Raw genomic sequence first — 15,236 nt, 5'->3', positions numbered from 1 at the left:
AACACATGTGAGTATTCATAGAACACATGTGAGCATGTGAGTATTCATAGAACGCATGTGAGCATTCATATGACACATGTGAGTATTCATAGAACTCATGTGAGTATTCATAGAACGCATGTGAGCATTCATATGACACATGTGAGTATTCATATGACACATGTGAGTATTCATATGACACATGTGAGTATTCATAGAACTCATGTGAGTATTCATGTGACACATGTGAGTATTCATAGAACTCATGTGAGTATTTATAGAACGCACGTGAGCATTCATATGACACTTGTGAGTATTCATATGACATATGTGAGTATTCATATGACACTTGTGAGTATTCATATGACACATGTGAGTATTCATAGAACACATGTGAGTATTCATGTGACACATGTGAGTATTTATAGAACTCATGTGAGTATTCATAGGACGCATGTGAGCATTCATATGACACATGTGAGTATTCATAGAACACATGTGAGTATTCATAGAACACATGTGAGCATTCATATGACACATGTGAGTATTCATAGAACTCATGTGAGTATTCAGAGAACACATGTTAGCATGTGAGTATTCATAGAACGCATGTGAGCATTCATATGACACATGTGGGTATTCATAGAACACATGTGAGTATTCATATGACACATGTGAGTATTCATAGAACACATGTGAGTATTCATAGAACTCATGTGAGTATTCATAGAACGCATGTGAGCATTCATATGACACATGTGAGTATTCATATGACACTTGTGAGTATTCATAGAACACATGTGAGTATTCATAGAACACATGTGAGTATTCATATGACACATTTGAGTATTCATAGAACTCATGTGAGTATTCATGTGACACATGTGAGTATTCATAGAACTCATGTGAGTATTTATAGAACGCACGTGAGCATTCATATCACACTTGTGAGTATTCATATGACATATGTGAGTATTCATAGAACACATGTGAGTATTCATGTGACACATGTGAGTATTCATGTGACACATGTGAGTATTCATAGAACTCATGTGAGTATTTATAGAACGCACGTGAGCATTCATATGACACTTGTGAGTATTCATATGACATATGTGAGTATTCATATGACACTAGTGAGTATTCATATGACACATGTGAGTATTCATAGAACACATGTGAGTATTCATGTGACACATGTGAGTATTTATAGAACTCATGTGAGTATTCATAGGACGCATGTGAGCATTCATATGACACATGTGAGTATTCATAGAACACATGTGAGTATTCATAGAACACATGTGAGCATTCATATGACACATGTGAGTATTCATAGAACTCATGTGAGTATTCAGAGAACACATGTTAGCATGTGAGTATTCATAGAACGCATGTGAGCATTCATATGACACATGTGGGTATTCATAGAACACATGTGAGTATTCATATGACACATGTGAGTATTCATAGAACACATGTAAGTATTCATAGAACACATGTGAGCATTCATATGACACATGTGAGTATTCATAGAACTCGTGTGAGTATTCATAGAACGCATGTGAGCATTCAAATGACACATGTGAGTATTCATATGATACATGTGAGTATTCATAGAACACATGTGAGTATTCATGTGACACATGTGAGTATTCATAGAACACATGTGAGCATTCATATGACACATGTGAGTATTCATATGACACATGTGAGTATTCATAGAACACATGTGAGTATTCATAGAACACATGTGAGTATTCATATGACATATACGAGTATTCATAGAACACATGTGAGTATTCATATGACACATGTGAGCTTTCATAGAACGCATGTGAGTATTCAAATTGATCATTGAAGAAAGAAATCATATAGATCTTAGAAAACATAAGAGTATTTGTATTGATCATAATGCACACGTAAGCCTTCGTATCATGCAAATACCGCATGTGGATATTTATAAAACCGATGTGAATATCCACGCAGAGAGAGAGAGGGGGGGAGAGGGAGAGGGAGGGAGAGAGAGAGAGAGAGAGAAAGAGAGAGAGAAAGACGTAAACATACATGTAGCGTTTATTCGTGATCATGTCTCAACGAACATACTAGTAAGACTCACAAAGTCTATTCTAACAAACGGTAGTAAAATCTACAAAGATCACTAATGGGAGACAACTCCAGGCTCCTTGTTTGCAAAGATTAGTGTGAAGCTGCCATGGATCATTCACTGATTCCGAGGCTGAGACGCTGACATGATCAGACTGTCTGTGTCTGGATGAAATTGCTAACAATAAGTAAGTTTGACTGCTAAACTAATAATCCACAATTTATGCAATCATGATGTTTATATAAACAAAACAGTCTACAGTGTATCGTGTCTGAAAGAAATGTTTTATCTCGAGAACATGATTTGTCACTTTAGTTCTTAGTTTCTGCTAGTTCAAACTGTAACTTGAGAAAAAGGTTGAAATATATTTTTCTGATTTTTTTTCGATCAATCATTGCTACTTGTTCGCTGTTTTCACGGCTCTCAGGCAGGGGCGACGATGTAGCCCATTGGTAAACACGCTCGCACGTCCCGCTGAAGAACACGGTTTGACTTCCCACAGTGTCACGAATGCCACCAGGTGAAAAGGGACATGGGTGCTAGGAAACAATTGTGCTGTGACGTCATAAAGAGGGACGTTTGACGTCATTTTACCTCCGTAAAAAAAAGGGTGATGTGTGCAGACTGTACAAACATATCTTATGTTTTCTCTCGTTAGTTCGTAATGTAATATAACCATTATTTCAAAACATTTCAGCATGCGTGTCTACGTTCAGTTAATCATACATTATATCTAAAGCTGAATTCATTACTTAAGCAGGAATAAGTCTGAAAATGGGACTTTGCAGGAAATGAGTCCAAATGGTTGATGTCATGTATCTCTGTAATACATATAAAATGAAACTTATGAATTGTATTTTTGTGTTTATACGATACTGTAGTTCTGAAATATAATGAGAAGTCAATATGTGATTTTTCACCAATAATGTCCCTTTTCTCCTGGTGGGTCGCGAATGTTATCTGGTGCTGATATACAGTAAGGGAGACCTTCTCATGGTTTGTTCAGTACACTTTACACGCTAAATACTCGGCCGTTAAAACGCTTGTCTGCGCCTGCTGCAACACGATGCTGGTTTATCAGAACTTCGACAAAATATGTCGGCTTTTCCATCTGTGGCGAGCTACGCCACTATCTCAGTGTCCCTCATAATTCCTAACTGGTATATTGCTGTGTGAGTAGAGTGGTTTATGTGTGAGTAGCTGGTGTGTGAGAAGAGTAGCTGGCGTATGAGTAGGGTAGTTTGTGTGTGAGTAGCTGCTGTGTGAGTAGAGTAGCTGGCGTATGAGTAGAGTAGTTTGTGTGTGAGTAGCTGCTGTGTGTGTAGTTTGGGTGTGAGTAGATGTTGTGTTAGTAGCTGGTGTGTGTGTAGTTTTGGTGTTCGTAGCTGCTATTTGAGTAGCTGGTGTGTTAGTAGCTGGTGTGTGTGTAGTTTGGGTGTTAGTAGCTGGTACGTGTGTTGCTGATGTTAGAGTAGCTGGTGTGTGTGTAGTTTGGGTGTTAGTAGCTGGTACGTGTGATGCTGATGTTAGAGTAGCTGGTGTGTGTGTAGCTTGGGTGTTAGTAGCTGGTACGTGTGTTGCTGATGTTAGAGTAGCTGTGTAGTTTAGGTGTGAGTAGCTGGTGTGATAGTAACTGGTGTGTGTGTAGTTTGGGTGTTAGTAGTTAGTGTGTGTGTAGTTTAGGTGTTAGTAGCTGGTGTATGTGTAGCTGGTGTGTGTGTAGCTGGTGTGTGTAGCTTGGTTGTAAGTAGCTGGGGTGTTAGTAGCTGGTGTGTGTGTAGCTGGTGGGTGTAGCTGGGGTGTTAGTAGCTGGAGTGTGTGTGTAGCTGGTGTGTGTGTAGCTGGTGTGTTAGTAGCTGGAGTGTGTGAGTAGCTGGTGTGTGTGTAGCTGGTGTGTTAGTAGCTGGTGTAAGTAGCCTTGCATCCCTCTCTCCAGTTGCCGTACACTCCTCTGTCTGGTTGCCTTACATCCCTCTCTCCAGTTGCCGTACACTCCTCTGTCTGGTTGCCTAACATCCCTCTCTCCAGTTGCCGTACACTCCTCTGTCTGGTTGCCTTACATCCCTCTCTCCAGTTGCCGTACACTCCTCTGTCTGGTTGCCTTACATCCCTCTCTCCAGTTGCCGTACACTCCTCTGTCTGGTTGCCTAACATCCCTCTCTCCAGTTGCCGTACACTCCTCTGTCTGGTTGCCTTACATCCCTCTCTCCAGTTGCCGTACACTCCTCTGTCTGGTTGCCTTACATCCCTCTCTCCAGTTGCCGTACACTCCTCTGTCTGGTTGCCTTACATCCCTCTCTCCAGTTGCCGTACACTCCTCTGTCTGGTTGCCTTACATCCCTTTCTCCGGTTGCCTTACATCAGACTCTCTGGTTTAAGATGGTACGGGTTGTCGTGATGCCCTGCATAGCATCATAGCCTTATGTCATCACGGCAACCCAGACCCTATACAGACCAGTGCTAATGCTAGCCTGGAGGGTAGAGCGCCAGCACACATTATCAGGATACAATCAGCAACATCACATTTGGATACACGTCATTACGTTCACAAACATTGTCCGTGAAACCTTTGCATCTCCGTTAAAGTCCGCTTAAGTGATCATAACCCTCCTGTTGTACGCCAATGACGGGTTCAAAAAACTCTTACCTAATTGGACTGGCAGTGTGATCATTCCTACTTCAATCTGCACATCTCCACAGAGTTACCCCATTCCGAGGATTCTGCGCAGTTCTACGCTGCCCATGATTCCATCGCAGCACGTAGTCTTAACAAACAGCGCCATGGTTTCCATCCAGCCTCAGCGATGGCGGGTAGGAGGGTGCTGTTTAGTGTCTTGGGCCTGGTGTTTCAAATATACAAACAAACTACACATTTGATTGTTTCCCGACATCACGAATTTGCTCTTTCGTTAGATCACTAACGTGTTTACACTCAGTGAACTTTAAATTGAAACTGATTTGGAAACGAACTACCACCATAATTTATCATTTGTCTTCAGTTGTTTTCCTCAGATGCGGTGCACAAGGCAGCTAGTCGTTTTCTGTGTAAACGTGGCTGTCTCGTTCTGCTGTGTATGTGTCTAATCAATGAGTGAGTGAATATTGTTTTAAGCCGATTTTAGAAATATGCAAATCATACATTCAAACTTGAGAAGGCAACAACAGTGGGTGTCACGAGTGTTTATGAACTGCATTCGTGGTCTAGTGGCCACGTCATACTAAAAGATGGTAAAGTTTGGTGTTTGTCGTTACTGTCGTTCGACATTAAGAATATAAAAAAGGACCTGTCGGCTCGGAGGCAGTATAACTTATTTGAGTGGGGTACACTCACACGTATCCGTGAAGATCCGGGGTAGAATAGGTCTTCAGCAACCCATGCTTGCCGTAAAAGGCGACTATGCTTGCGGTAAAAGACGATCGAGTGGTCAGGCTCGCTGACTTTGTTGAAGCATGTCATCATATCCCAATTGCGTGGATCGATGCTCATGTTGTCAATCACTGGATTGTCCGGTCAAGACTCGATTATGTACAGACCGCCGTCATATAGCTGGAATATTGCTGACAAACAAACAAACTCTAACACTAACACTAACACTAACACTAACTCTAACACTAACACTAACACTAACTCTAACACTAACTCTAACACTAACTCTAACACTAACTCTAACACTAACACTAACTCTAACTCTAACACTAACACTAACTCTAACACTAACTCTAACACTAACACTAACTCTAACACTAACACTAACACTAACTCTAACACTAACTCTAACACTAACTCTAACACTAACACTAACACTAACACTAACTCTAACACTAACTCTAACACTAACACTAACTCTAACACTAACTCTAACACTAACACTAACACTAACACTAACTCTAACACTAACACTAACACTAACTCTAACACTAACTCTTACACTAACACTAACACTAACACTCATACGCACGTCGCTACATGATTGCAATAATCTTGAACTCGATGTTAATTACCTATCGCCTCACCTCACCTCACCCATAATATATCACAACTGCAGAAATGATTTATTTATTATTTAATGTATGATGCCCTATGCATTATTCTATAGCTGCGGGCACTGTTATATCTACAATGACACGTCACGTCGAACCTATTACCTCAACATGTGCTTCCCGCTTGATGCTCCTTTCTTAGTCATTACCTGACCCGGTTAACTCGATTTCGATTTATCCGATGTCGGATAAGATCTTATTTTAAAGGAAAACAAACATTCCATGATTCGTCTATATTTCATTGTTTTAATTTATCACCTTAAGTTTTTAAAATTAATTAAAATTGTAAATTGACAACTTATATTCAACTTAATGCAACGATATTTCATACTACATGCTCCGCATAAGATGGCGTAGCTCACTCGAGATGCCGCTTGTATCAAAATGGGGACATGAGTCTTTTATTACTGCCCGACTTCGGTCGAATTGACGCTATTTTACAAATCTTCTTGCACATAATTGACAACAAATTTCCATTCCCATAAGGCGATCGTTACCACGCTTCACACTGCCTATCGAGGCTTTTAGTGTGTATCTGTATAATGTCCCAAGGCCTCACCTGAAGACTTATCGCTACGCAGGGACACCTGGCGTAGCCGAGTCTACTAGCGTAAAGACAAATGAGGGGTCGGACAATATATAACGCCCCGTATGTCTCGGTAATAACACCGGGCCGCATACTGTTACTAAACTGTGACAATTATTGCTTCATATCACAATGCATCATGTTAAACCTCGAATGAAATATATATTTTCACTTTATAATATACTGAAATAAATCACTCTGTTCTGTACAAACATCTTTTCTTTAACAGCGGGAATTTGTTTCATTTTGCGGGAAGACCCGTTCTCCTCAAGGTATTGTTTCTTTCAAATGAAAATAGTTCATATATTATCAATGTTACGGAATCTTTTTTAAAATGGAAATGTAATGAGTCCACCATTCAAAATCGAAAACAACAAGGCACATTCTGGTATACGATGTCATGCATGAATCAACGGCCTTGTAGGTCATGATACACGTGTTATCCAAATACATCTTCATGTACAATTGGCGACATTTATGAAGAATCTTTATAGAAGAAGGGCTAAGTCACGTTGGCTGAGGTGAAACTGGGTTTTACATCACTTTCAAGATTAGTGCACTAATATAGCGACGTGCATGCACGTGCATGTGCGTGCGTGCGTCCGTGTGTGTGTGGCTGCTTGTACTGGTTTGGACTGATGCAGATTTATAGTGCGAGCTCACTGAGATACCATGCCGCAGTTTAACATGAATACCCCACTCAGACACAGTATCCTGACTCCGAGCTGACCAGTCCTTGTTTAAGTCCCTTAAATCCGAGCGCCAGACAGGGTAACAACAAGTACCATCTTTTAACGTCTTTTGGTATGACGCGGCCGGGGGTGAAAGCCAGGACCTTCCGCTCTCCGGGAGGACGTTCTACCATTAGACCACGGAGACGGTCATAACGAGTACGATGTGTCAGGTGGTGCAACATTCTCAGATTGGCATCGAATTATCTATACGATTGAAGGAACGTCAAACTAGATGCTGAAACAGAAAATTGAAAAAAGTAATATTAAAACTATTATATCTATTTATAATTTGTAACATGATTTCATTGTATACAGTCAAGTAATCTAATGGGTGTATTGTAAATAATGTATTTTCCTATGTAAAATCTTCGGATTCAGTTCTGGAGGAAATAAAGAACCTATTTTGTTTAGAAGAGGAATATTTCAGGGCGATGCTTTTAGTCCTTGGCTTTTATGCTTTTCCTTAGCACAGATCCCCAACACCCCTTACTCACCTCCTTTACATGGATGAACTTGAACTCATTGCCAAATGAGTCTCCACTCTAAAACAACATATTCTTCTTGTCGAGTTCTTTTCGGATGATATTGGCATGTCCTTTGGACTCGACAAATGCTACATTCTTCATCTGAAACGTGGCATTTAGAAGAGGGAAACAAACCTCAGAATGCCCATATCAAGACAAACTTTAGGGGAATACAAATGTAGACTTACGAAAATCTGGATTTCGGAGCTGAACCCTCGCAATAAAGTCAAAGCCACAAATATTTATGCTGTACCCGTCCTTTTGTATTCCTTTGGTGTTGTTGATTGGACGAAACAAGAAATTCAGGGTATTGACAACTCACTCGAAGAATCATGTCAGATAATAGATCTTACCATCCTCGTTCTTCCCTCAATCGCTTATATTTTTACCAGTAGAATTAGGAGGGCGTGGTTTGATTAACGTCGAGCCTCTTCATGACAGAATAGTACTGTGCCCTTTTGCACACATTTATTTGTCTGATGATCCTCTCATGAAGCATGTCAAGATTCTTAAATGAGCCAAGGATGTGGGACATAATCTCAATATCAATGTTGATTTTGTTGATGGTTCTGTACTGCTGGACGGTACAGAAATGAGTGTCAAGCCAAGTGCCATATCAAATCGGCCCAGACTCAGTTTTTCAAGGAGAGGCTATCTGAACGACCACTGCATGGAGGTTACGTGCAGTGTGTTGAGAAGATCAGCAGCCCTGCAGTGTCGTTCGCTTGGATGAAGTCGGCTGGCCTGAAAAGCGAAACAGGAGGCTTTCTGTTTCCTGCTCAGAACCAATCACTTCCTACTTGAAACCGTCAATGTGTGATTTTGCATGAAAGTGCAAATATGAAATTAGATTATGCAATAGATTTAACGAGACTGTCCAGCACATTGTCAGCAGATAAATATAAATTTCTTTAGAACAGGCCCGTATACAGCCTCAGACCTATCCAGGCCAACAAACCCGATGTTGTCCTTTTTAATAAATCCAGTGAAATAATTTATGTCATTGAGTTTTCTGTCCCTTTTGATACCGATGTGATTGACAAGATTCAGGAATACAAATGGCAAATGGCTTTCGAAATGTTTTGCTTGCATTCAAAGTACCATGTTGTCCGTCTCCCCGTTGTTCTCGGTGCCTTGGTTTTGGTACCTCCCAATCTGTTGACTGACATTGGGAGAGTACCCGGGATTGCTGCCAGGGATACAGCCCTTTTGACAATCTGGGTAACGCAGAAGACTGCAGTGTTGGGGAGTCATCCCGAATGTCATGTTATCCCCAAGCATTCACAAATACACAGCTCAGACCAAATTGTGATGACACTTCGCCTCTTTGTACTTGTATTTATGATCGTTTTCGTCATCCTAAAAATGCCTAGTGGAGCTGAAAAATACACTTTATGCGGTAATACAATGGTGAATATACCTTAAGGACTGCTAATTGAGCACATTGCAGAAGAATTATTCATTTAAGATAACCAGCAACAATTTTAATTTTTTTTCTGTTTTGGCAATGTTGAGTTCTAAACTGCCGGCCAAAAGAAACCATACACTTGAAAATTAGATTTGACGAAAAGTTTAAAAACGTTATCAAAACGTTACTGGGCAGAAAACAGTGGCTATATACCTAAGGTCCAAAACACATCTTTGGTGCCCGTATCCAATTCATTACTATCGGATATCCATATATTGTTTGTTTTATTATAAACAACCATCAAACATAGGTGTTTACTTTCTTGTGTATGTACGGTGGTGTATATACGATGGTGTATTTACGATGGTGTATGTACGGTGGTGTATATACGATGGTGTATTTACGATGATGTATGTACGGTGGTGTATATACGGTGGTGTATATACGATGGTGTATGTACGTTGGTGTATGTAAGATGGTGTATTTACGATGATCTATGTACGGTGGTGTATATACGGTGGTGTATATAAGGTGGTGTATATACGGCGGTGTATATACGGTGGTGTATGTACGGTGGTGTATATACGATGGTGTATGTACGGTGGTGTATATACGGTGGTGTATGTACGGTGGTGTATATACGATGATGTATATACGATGGTGTATATACGATGATGTATATACGGTGGTGTATGTACGGTGGTGTATGTACGGTGGTGTATATACGATGGTGTATATACGGTGGTGTACGTACGGTGGTGTATATACGATGGTGTATTTACGATGATGTATATACGGTGGTGTATATACGGTGGTGTATGTACGGTGGTGTATATACGGTGGTGTATATACGATGATGTATGTACGGTGGTGTATATACCGTGGTGTATGTACGGTGGTGTATGTACGGTGGTGTATGTACGGTGGTGTATATAAGGTGGTGTATATACGGTGGTGTATATACGGTGGTGTATGTACGGTGGTGTATATATGATGGTGTATTTACGATGATGTATATACGGTGGTGTATATACGGTGGTGTATGTACGGTGGTGTATATACGCTGGTGTATATACGATGATGTATGTACGGTGGTGTATATACCGTGGTGTATGTACGGTGGTTAATGCTTCCCTATACCCGGCGGTTATATATTCATAGTGTGAGACTTACCATTCAGGGTCATTCAGTGTAAAATACTGCTTCGCGGCGCTTTGTTAATTTGCTATATATTTCTTTCAAAGTGTGTAACGAAAACAGTACGAACTAAAATGTCACCTTATCGCACGCCTATCTGAGCCTGTTACAATATAGAGTTACCTATTTTGGTTCTCCAATAATGAAGTCACAGCATCATAATGACCTCTTGTTGAAAGATCTTTTGAAAAACGAGCTCAGAGGTGCTGAAGAATAGGATAAATGCATAGTATTTCGGCGTTGTGTGGTTGTCAGTGTGTAACAAATTGAACTGGAAATATATACCACACTCACTTAAAATGCTATACACACCGCGTAAACCAACACCCCACGCGATAATGACATTTGATTGACAGCTATTGATGAAAGATAATGCACGTGTAATAACTTCCGTCTGTTAGTGTAAGTACAACAGCACATGTGATCGTGGCTGTTTTTAGTGATTGGGATATGACAAATGTATATTTTGTACAGCTGTTGAAAGAAGAGTCAATTACGATAAATGAGAAAATTCGCAAGCGTATGAAAAGCCATTTTTAGAAGGCTAAAATATTTATCATCCAAATCTGGCTCCACGGGAGATATTGCTCAGGTGAGATCAAGCGATATGTCTTTGGAGATATCGCTACTACGAAATTGCATCACAATGATTTGCAGGCCTTTGGGATGTATCATGTTACAATGCTCTCACAATCACACGACATCCCAAATCTCTCTGCCGCTGAAGCTGGTTAGTTGTACTTTTGACACTGGAAATATTAATTAGTGTTTGTAAACTGAAACAGTCAGAAAAATGATTTGGGATGGAAACTAAAATCTCACCCCTGTGTCTTTTGATATGAAATGTTTAAAACTCGTCGACAATCCTCGGAGTTTTAAAGGGGCGGTCGGGTAGCCTAGTGGTACAAGCGTTCGCTCGTCACGCCGAACACCCCGTTTTCGATTTCCCACATGGATACAAAGTGTGAAGCCCATTTCTGGTGTACCACACAGTGATATTGCAGGAATATGGCTAAAAGCGGCGCAAAACTATATTCACTCACTAATTCGGAGTTCTAAACATTTGATATGTTACCTTAAGTTATTTGGTGGTGGATTTGACGTTCAAATTTATTGATGTAGTATACACAAGATTCAACACAGCCTCATTCGTAAAATAAGGTTTCATTAAGTGCAATAAGTGTGTCATCACATTTGATTGGCCTCTTTCAAAAATAGGGCCATTTTGATTGTTTTAGTAATAAACATAGTTTTCATGCTGTGCGACATCATTTTGACACAATAATGTGAGTTGTTTACCACGTCATTATTTACTCGGACCCGTGACAATCCGGGGTGGAATAGGTCTTCAGCAACCCATGCTTGCGTAAATATTGCCTTTTCTTGTCGCAAGAGGCGACTAACGGGTTCGGGTGGTCAGTCTCGCAGACTTGGTTGATGCATGTCATCATATCCCATTTGCCCAGACACGATTATTTACAGACCGCCGTCATATAGCTGGCATATTGCTGAGTGCGGCGTTAAACAACAAGCAAACATTACCTGCTCGTGAGATCATGTGGTCCAGTCCATAGCTGGGCGATCGTATCAACCAGGTCGTTTACTGGTGATGAAAGAACTCATCCCAACATCGGATCGTGTATTTATTGAATTCGTCCGTTACATGCTTTTAATTATTTTGATCGTCAGATATAACGAATATTTAGATATATCGTTGGTATGAATATCATCAATACCGTCGGTAATGCAAGTAATACTAATGAAATTGACAGTGAAATTTCAATCGCTATGTTCAAAGCACATAAGTTGTCTGATAAACGTTAGTGAGTGAGTATTGTTTTTCGGCGCTTTAACACTATTCCAGCAATATCACGGCGGGGGACACCAGGAATGGGCTTCACACATTGTACCGGTGTGCATAGGGAATCGAACCCGCGTTTTCGGCGTGGAGAGCGAACGCTTTAACCAATAGGCTAACCAACCGCCCTGGGTGCCGTTGTACAAAACAACCAAAACAACTACGACTGCCGTAAGTCTATGTTAAGGTATGGAAGTAAGGACAAGCTTAGCGCTGAGATCGCTTTGTACAACACCACCCTGATAAACATGAAGATTTACAGTGCATGTCCAGCACACTGAAGGAAATTAACTATCCTTTTATTTCAGATGACAAATGGGACTGTGATCCCAAGTTTTTCAACGCTTTAGGGAGCCTTGTTTCTCAGTGCTCTATCAAATCAGCCGACGAAGGGGGCGATGACAAGGAGTTTGAACGGGTGGCACAAGACACAGTCACTCTTTTCAGGTAGGGATACTACAACTGTGCAGTGATGGTTCATACAGTTTTCCGACACTCCATATGATAGTTCAGTAATTTGTGTCGCCTTCATATAACCACAACGGTTGAGGTAGATGTTTCTGTCATATGCGCAACGGCTATATGTAATTTAAGATATCTGTTTCTCCATCATTTTGAACCAAGACCCTATGAAGGTTACATTACGTGTTTCCCCGTCAGATGTGTCAAGACCATATATAGTAAACTACGGTTATAACGAACTCAAAGGGACTACTAATTTTAGTTCGTTATAACCGTAGTTCGTTATAACCGTAGTTCGTTATAACCGTAGTTCGTTATAAGCATATATACATCATAACTACAGCAAAAAGTCGGGACCAAAAAAGTAAGTTCGTTATATCCGTCAGTTCGTTATAAGCGTGTTCGTTATAACCGTAGTTTACTGTGTTGTCACGGGGTGATTTCCAAATAGAAATGCAAAGGTTAACCCAGAAAGTGTGAAATCAGTAAATGACGACACAAGATCAATAAATAAATAACAAAATACATTGAAACATGCAGTTTTAGGTTCACAATCACAAATGTACTCACGAAAGTCCAGAATGTGTCACTGTTGAATGTCTTGAAAGTGGCACGTGCCCCGTTCTTGATTCCGGAAACAGTGTTGGAAGCTGGCCGGAAATGGGTGTACTCGGACAAGTGTCCTGTCCGCGCTTGGCAAGTAGATCGTAGGCCCACAATCGCCCTCGTCTCTCTATTATATAGGTATAGCCAGCCTTCGTCACCTGACGAACATTTTCCAATGAAATAGCCTTCGACCAATGTTGCCATTAAAACCCATGAAGTCACAACAATACCCGACATTGTACGACACTTCATCTGCTGCCGTTGACCATTGCGTGAAATACTTTGCAACAATGTACGGCCACAATACAATATCCGTTTCTCCATCTTTTGAACCAAGGCTATATGAAGCATATAACAAATGTTAAGATTGGGATGACAAAGCCAGCGATCTAACCCCCTCAGCCAAAACAAAACAGTAAAAAAATACGAGAATCTGTATTTTACTAAGAAAGTGCCATCCCAAATTTACCATTTGTTACATTTGACCACTTTCCAAATGGCATTGTGTGTTCATAGCTTTCTGCCATGGGAGACGTGCCAATTTACTCTTGACAGAGGGGTATATATATTCAGCTGGAATATTGCTGAGTGCGACGTTAAACAACAAACAAACAAACAAACAAAAATATCACTGTTTCCTTCCCGAACAAACACTATCATATTACAGATGGCTTGTGGTTTTGTTCTAAAATCCTTTATGAAATGCGAGACATTGGTTTGAACAATTACGTACCACGACCTGCTATAAAATTACTTCGAATTATCTTTCCCTGCAAAGTAATTCATCATTTGTGCTCAATATACATGTGATTGCAGTCGTGCCTTTGGCTCATTAAGGGAGCTAAAAAAGGTGTCATTGATCGTATTGCAAATGTCAGGCTTGTTACACACACGACAGGTGCCACATCAAACGGAACTATTCTAGCCATGTAAATATGTCAGGCTAGTAACTCTCTTTATTTTCTCTTTGAAAATGGAGTTCAGTTCTAAATCTGACGTGTTATAGAAACAGGACAATAAGAAAAAGAACATTCAACTGTTAATAAATGAGTTTTTTTCTATTTACGCAGTATTGGGAGTGAGGGGGGGGGGGGGGGGGGGGGGGGGGGGGGGTGTATTCTTACATCTCTTTACATTTAAACGATGAAGGCGTGTGTAAGAAAATATTTAATAACTTATGCATGTATGACAAACTTTAATAGTTTTAATGATACAGAAATGCCTGGTGTGATTTATTGACATTTATATTCAATACAAAATATTCTACTCAAAAGAAGTTAAACATCATCCCATTTATTCACGTGAGTGAGTGAGTGAGTTGGGTTTAACGCCGCTTTTAACAGTATTCCAGTTATATCAAGGCGTGTCAGCTTTCTGTGGGAGGAAAGCCCGAAGTGATGGAGGTCTCAGACGTTTACCACTTCACTAAAAATAACGAGTACGGGTATGGTGCTGACAAACCTAGAAACATAATCGGGGCGAACCGGGATTCGAACCCACAATCATAGGTTTCTGGCGTGCCCATGGGACGCAACTCTGCACAGCGAATCGCGGCGCCTTAGACGACTGGGCCACCCGTGCCCCCTTGAAGTCTGTCATGACAGATAACTATAGGTATATGATATAATCGTGTGTTATCTAACTTCTTCTGAGTAGTATATAGGCAAGCCAGGCAATGAATATATTTCTGACAACCCCATTTTCATTGAGAATTCGGAAGATTCCTGATAGGAA

The 15,236-nt window shown here is 40.5% G+C and overlaps 1 protein-coding gene across 1 annotated transcript in view; it reads left to right on the top strand.

Annotated features, from left to right (window-relative positions):
* Positions 1–15,236, top strand: part of LOC124130931 (advillin-like) — a 107,394-nt gene that overhangs the window by 37,760 nt on the left and 54,398 nt on the right. Inside the window, exon 9 of the mRNA XM_046493989.2 lies at positions 12,743–12,881. Coding sequence (XP_046349945.1) covers positions 12,743–12,881 — 139 coding nt within the window. The remainder of the gene's footprint in view (positions 1–12,742; positions 12,882–15,236) is intronic.

Source organism: Haliotis rufescens, unplaced genomic scaffold (assembly GCF_023055435.1).
Source record: "Haliotis rufescens isolate VD_foot unplaced genomic scaffold, xgHalRufe1.0.p SCAF_20, whole genome shotgun sequence".
Taxonomy (NCBI): Eukaryota; Metazoa; Mollusca; class Gastropoda; order Lepetellida; family Haliotidae; genus Haliotis; species Haliotis rufescens.
This window is presented reverse-complemented; position numbering and strand designations above follow the sequence as displayed.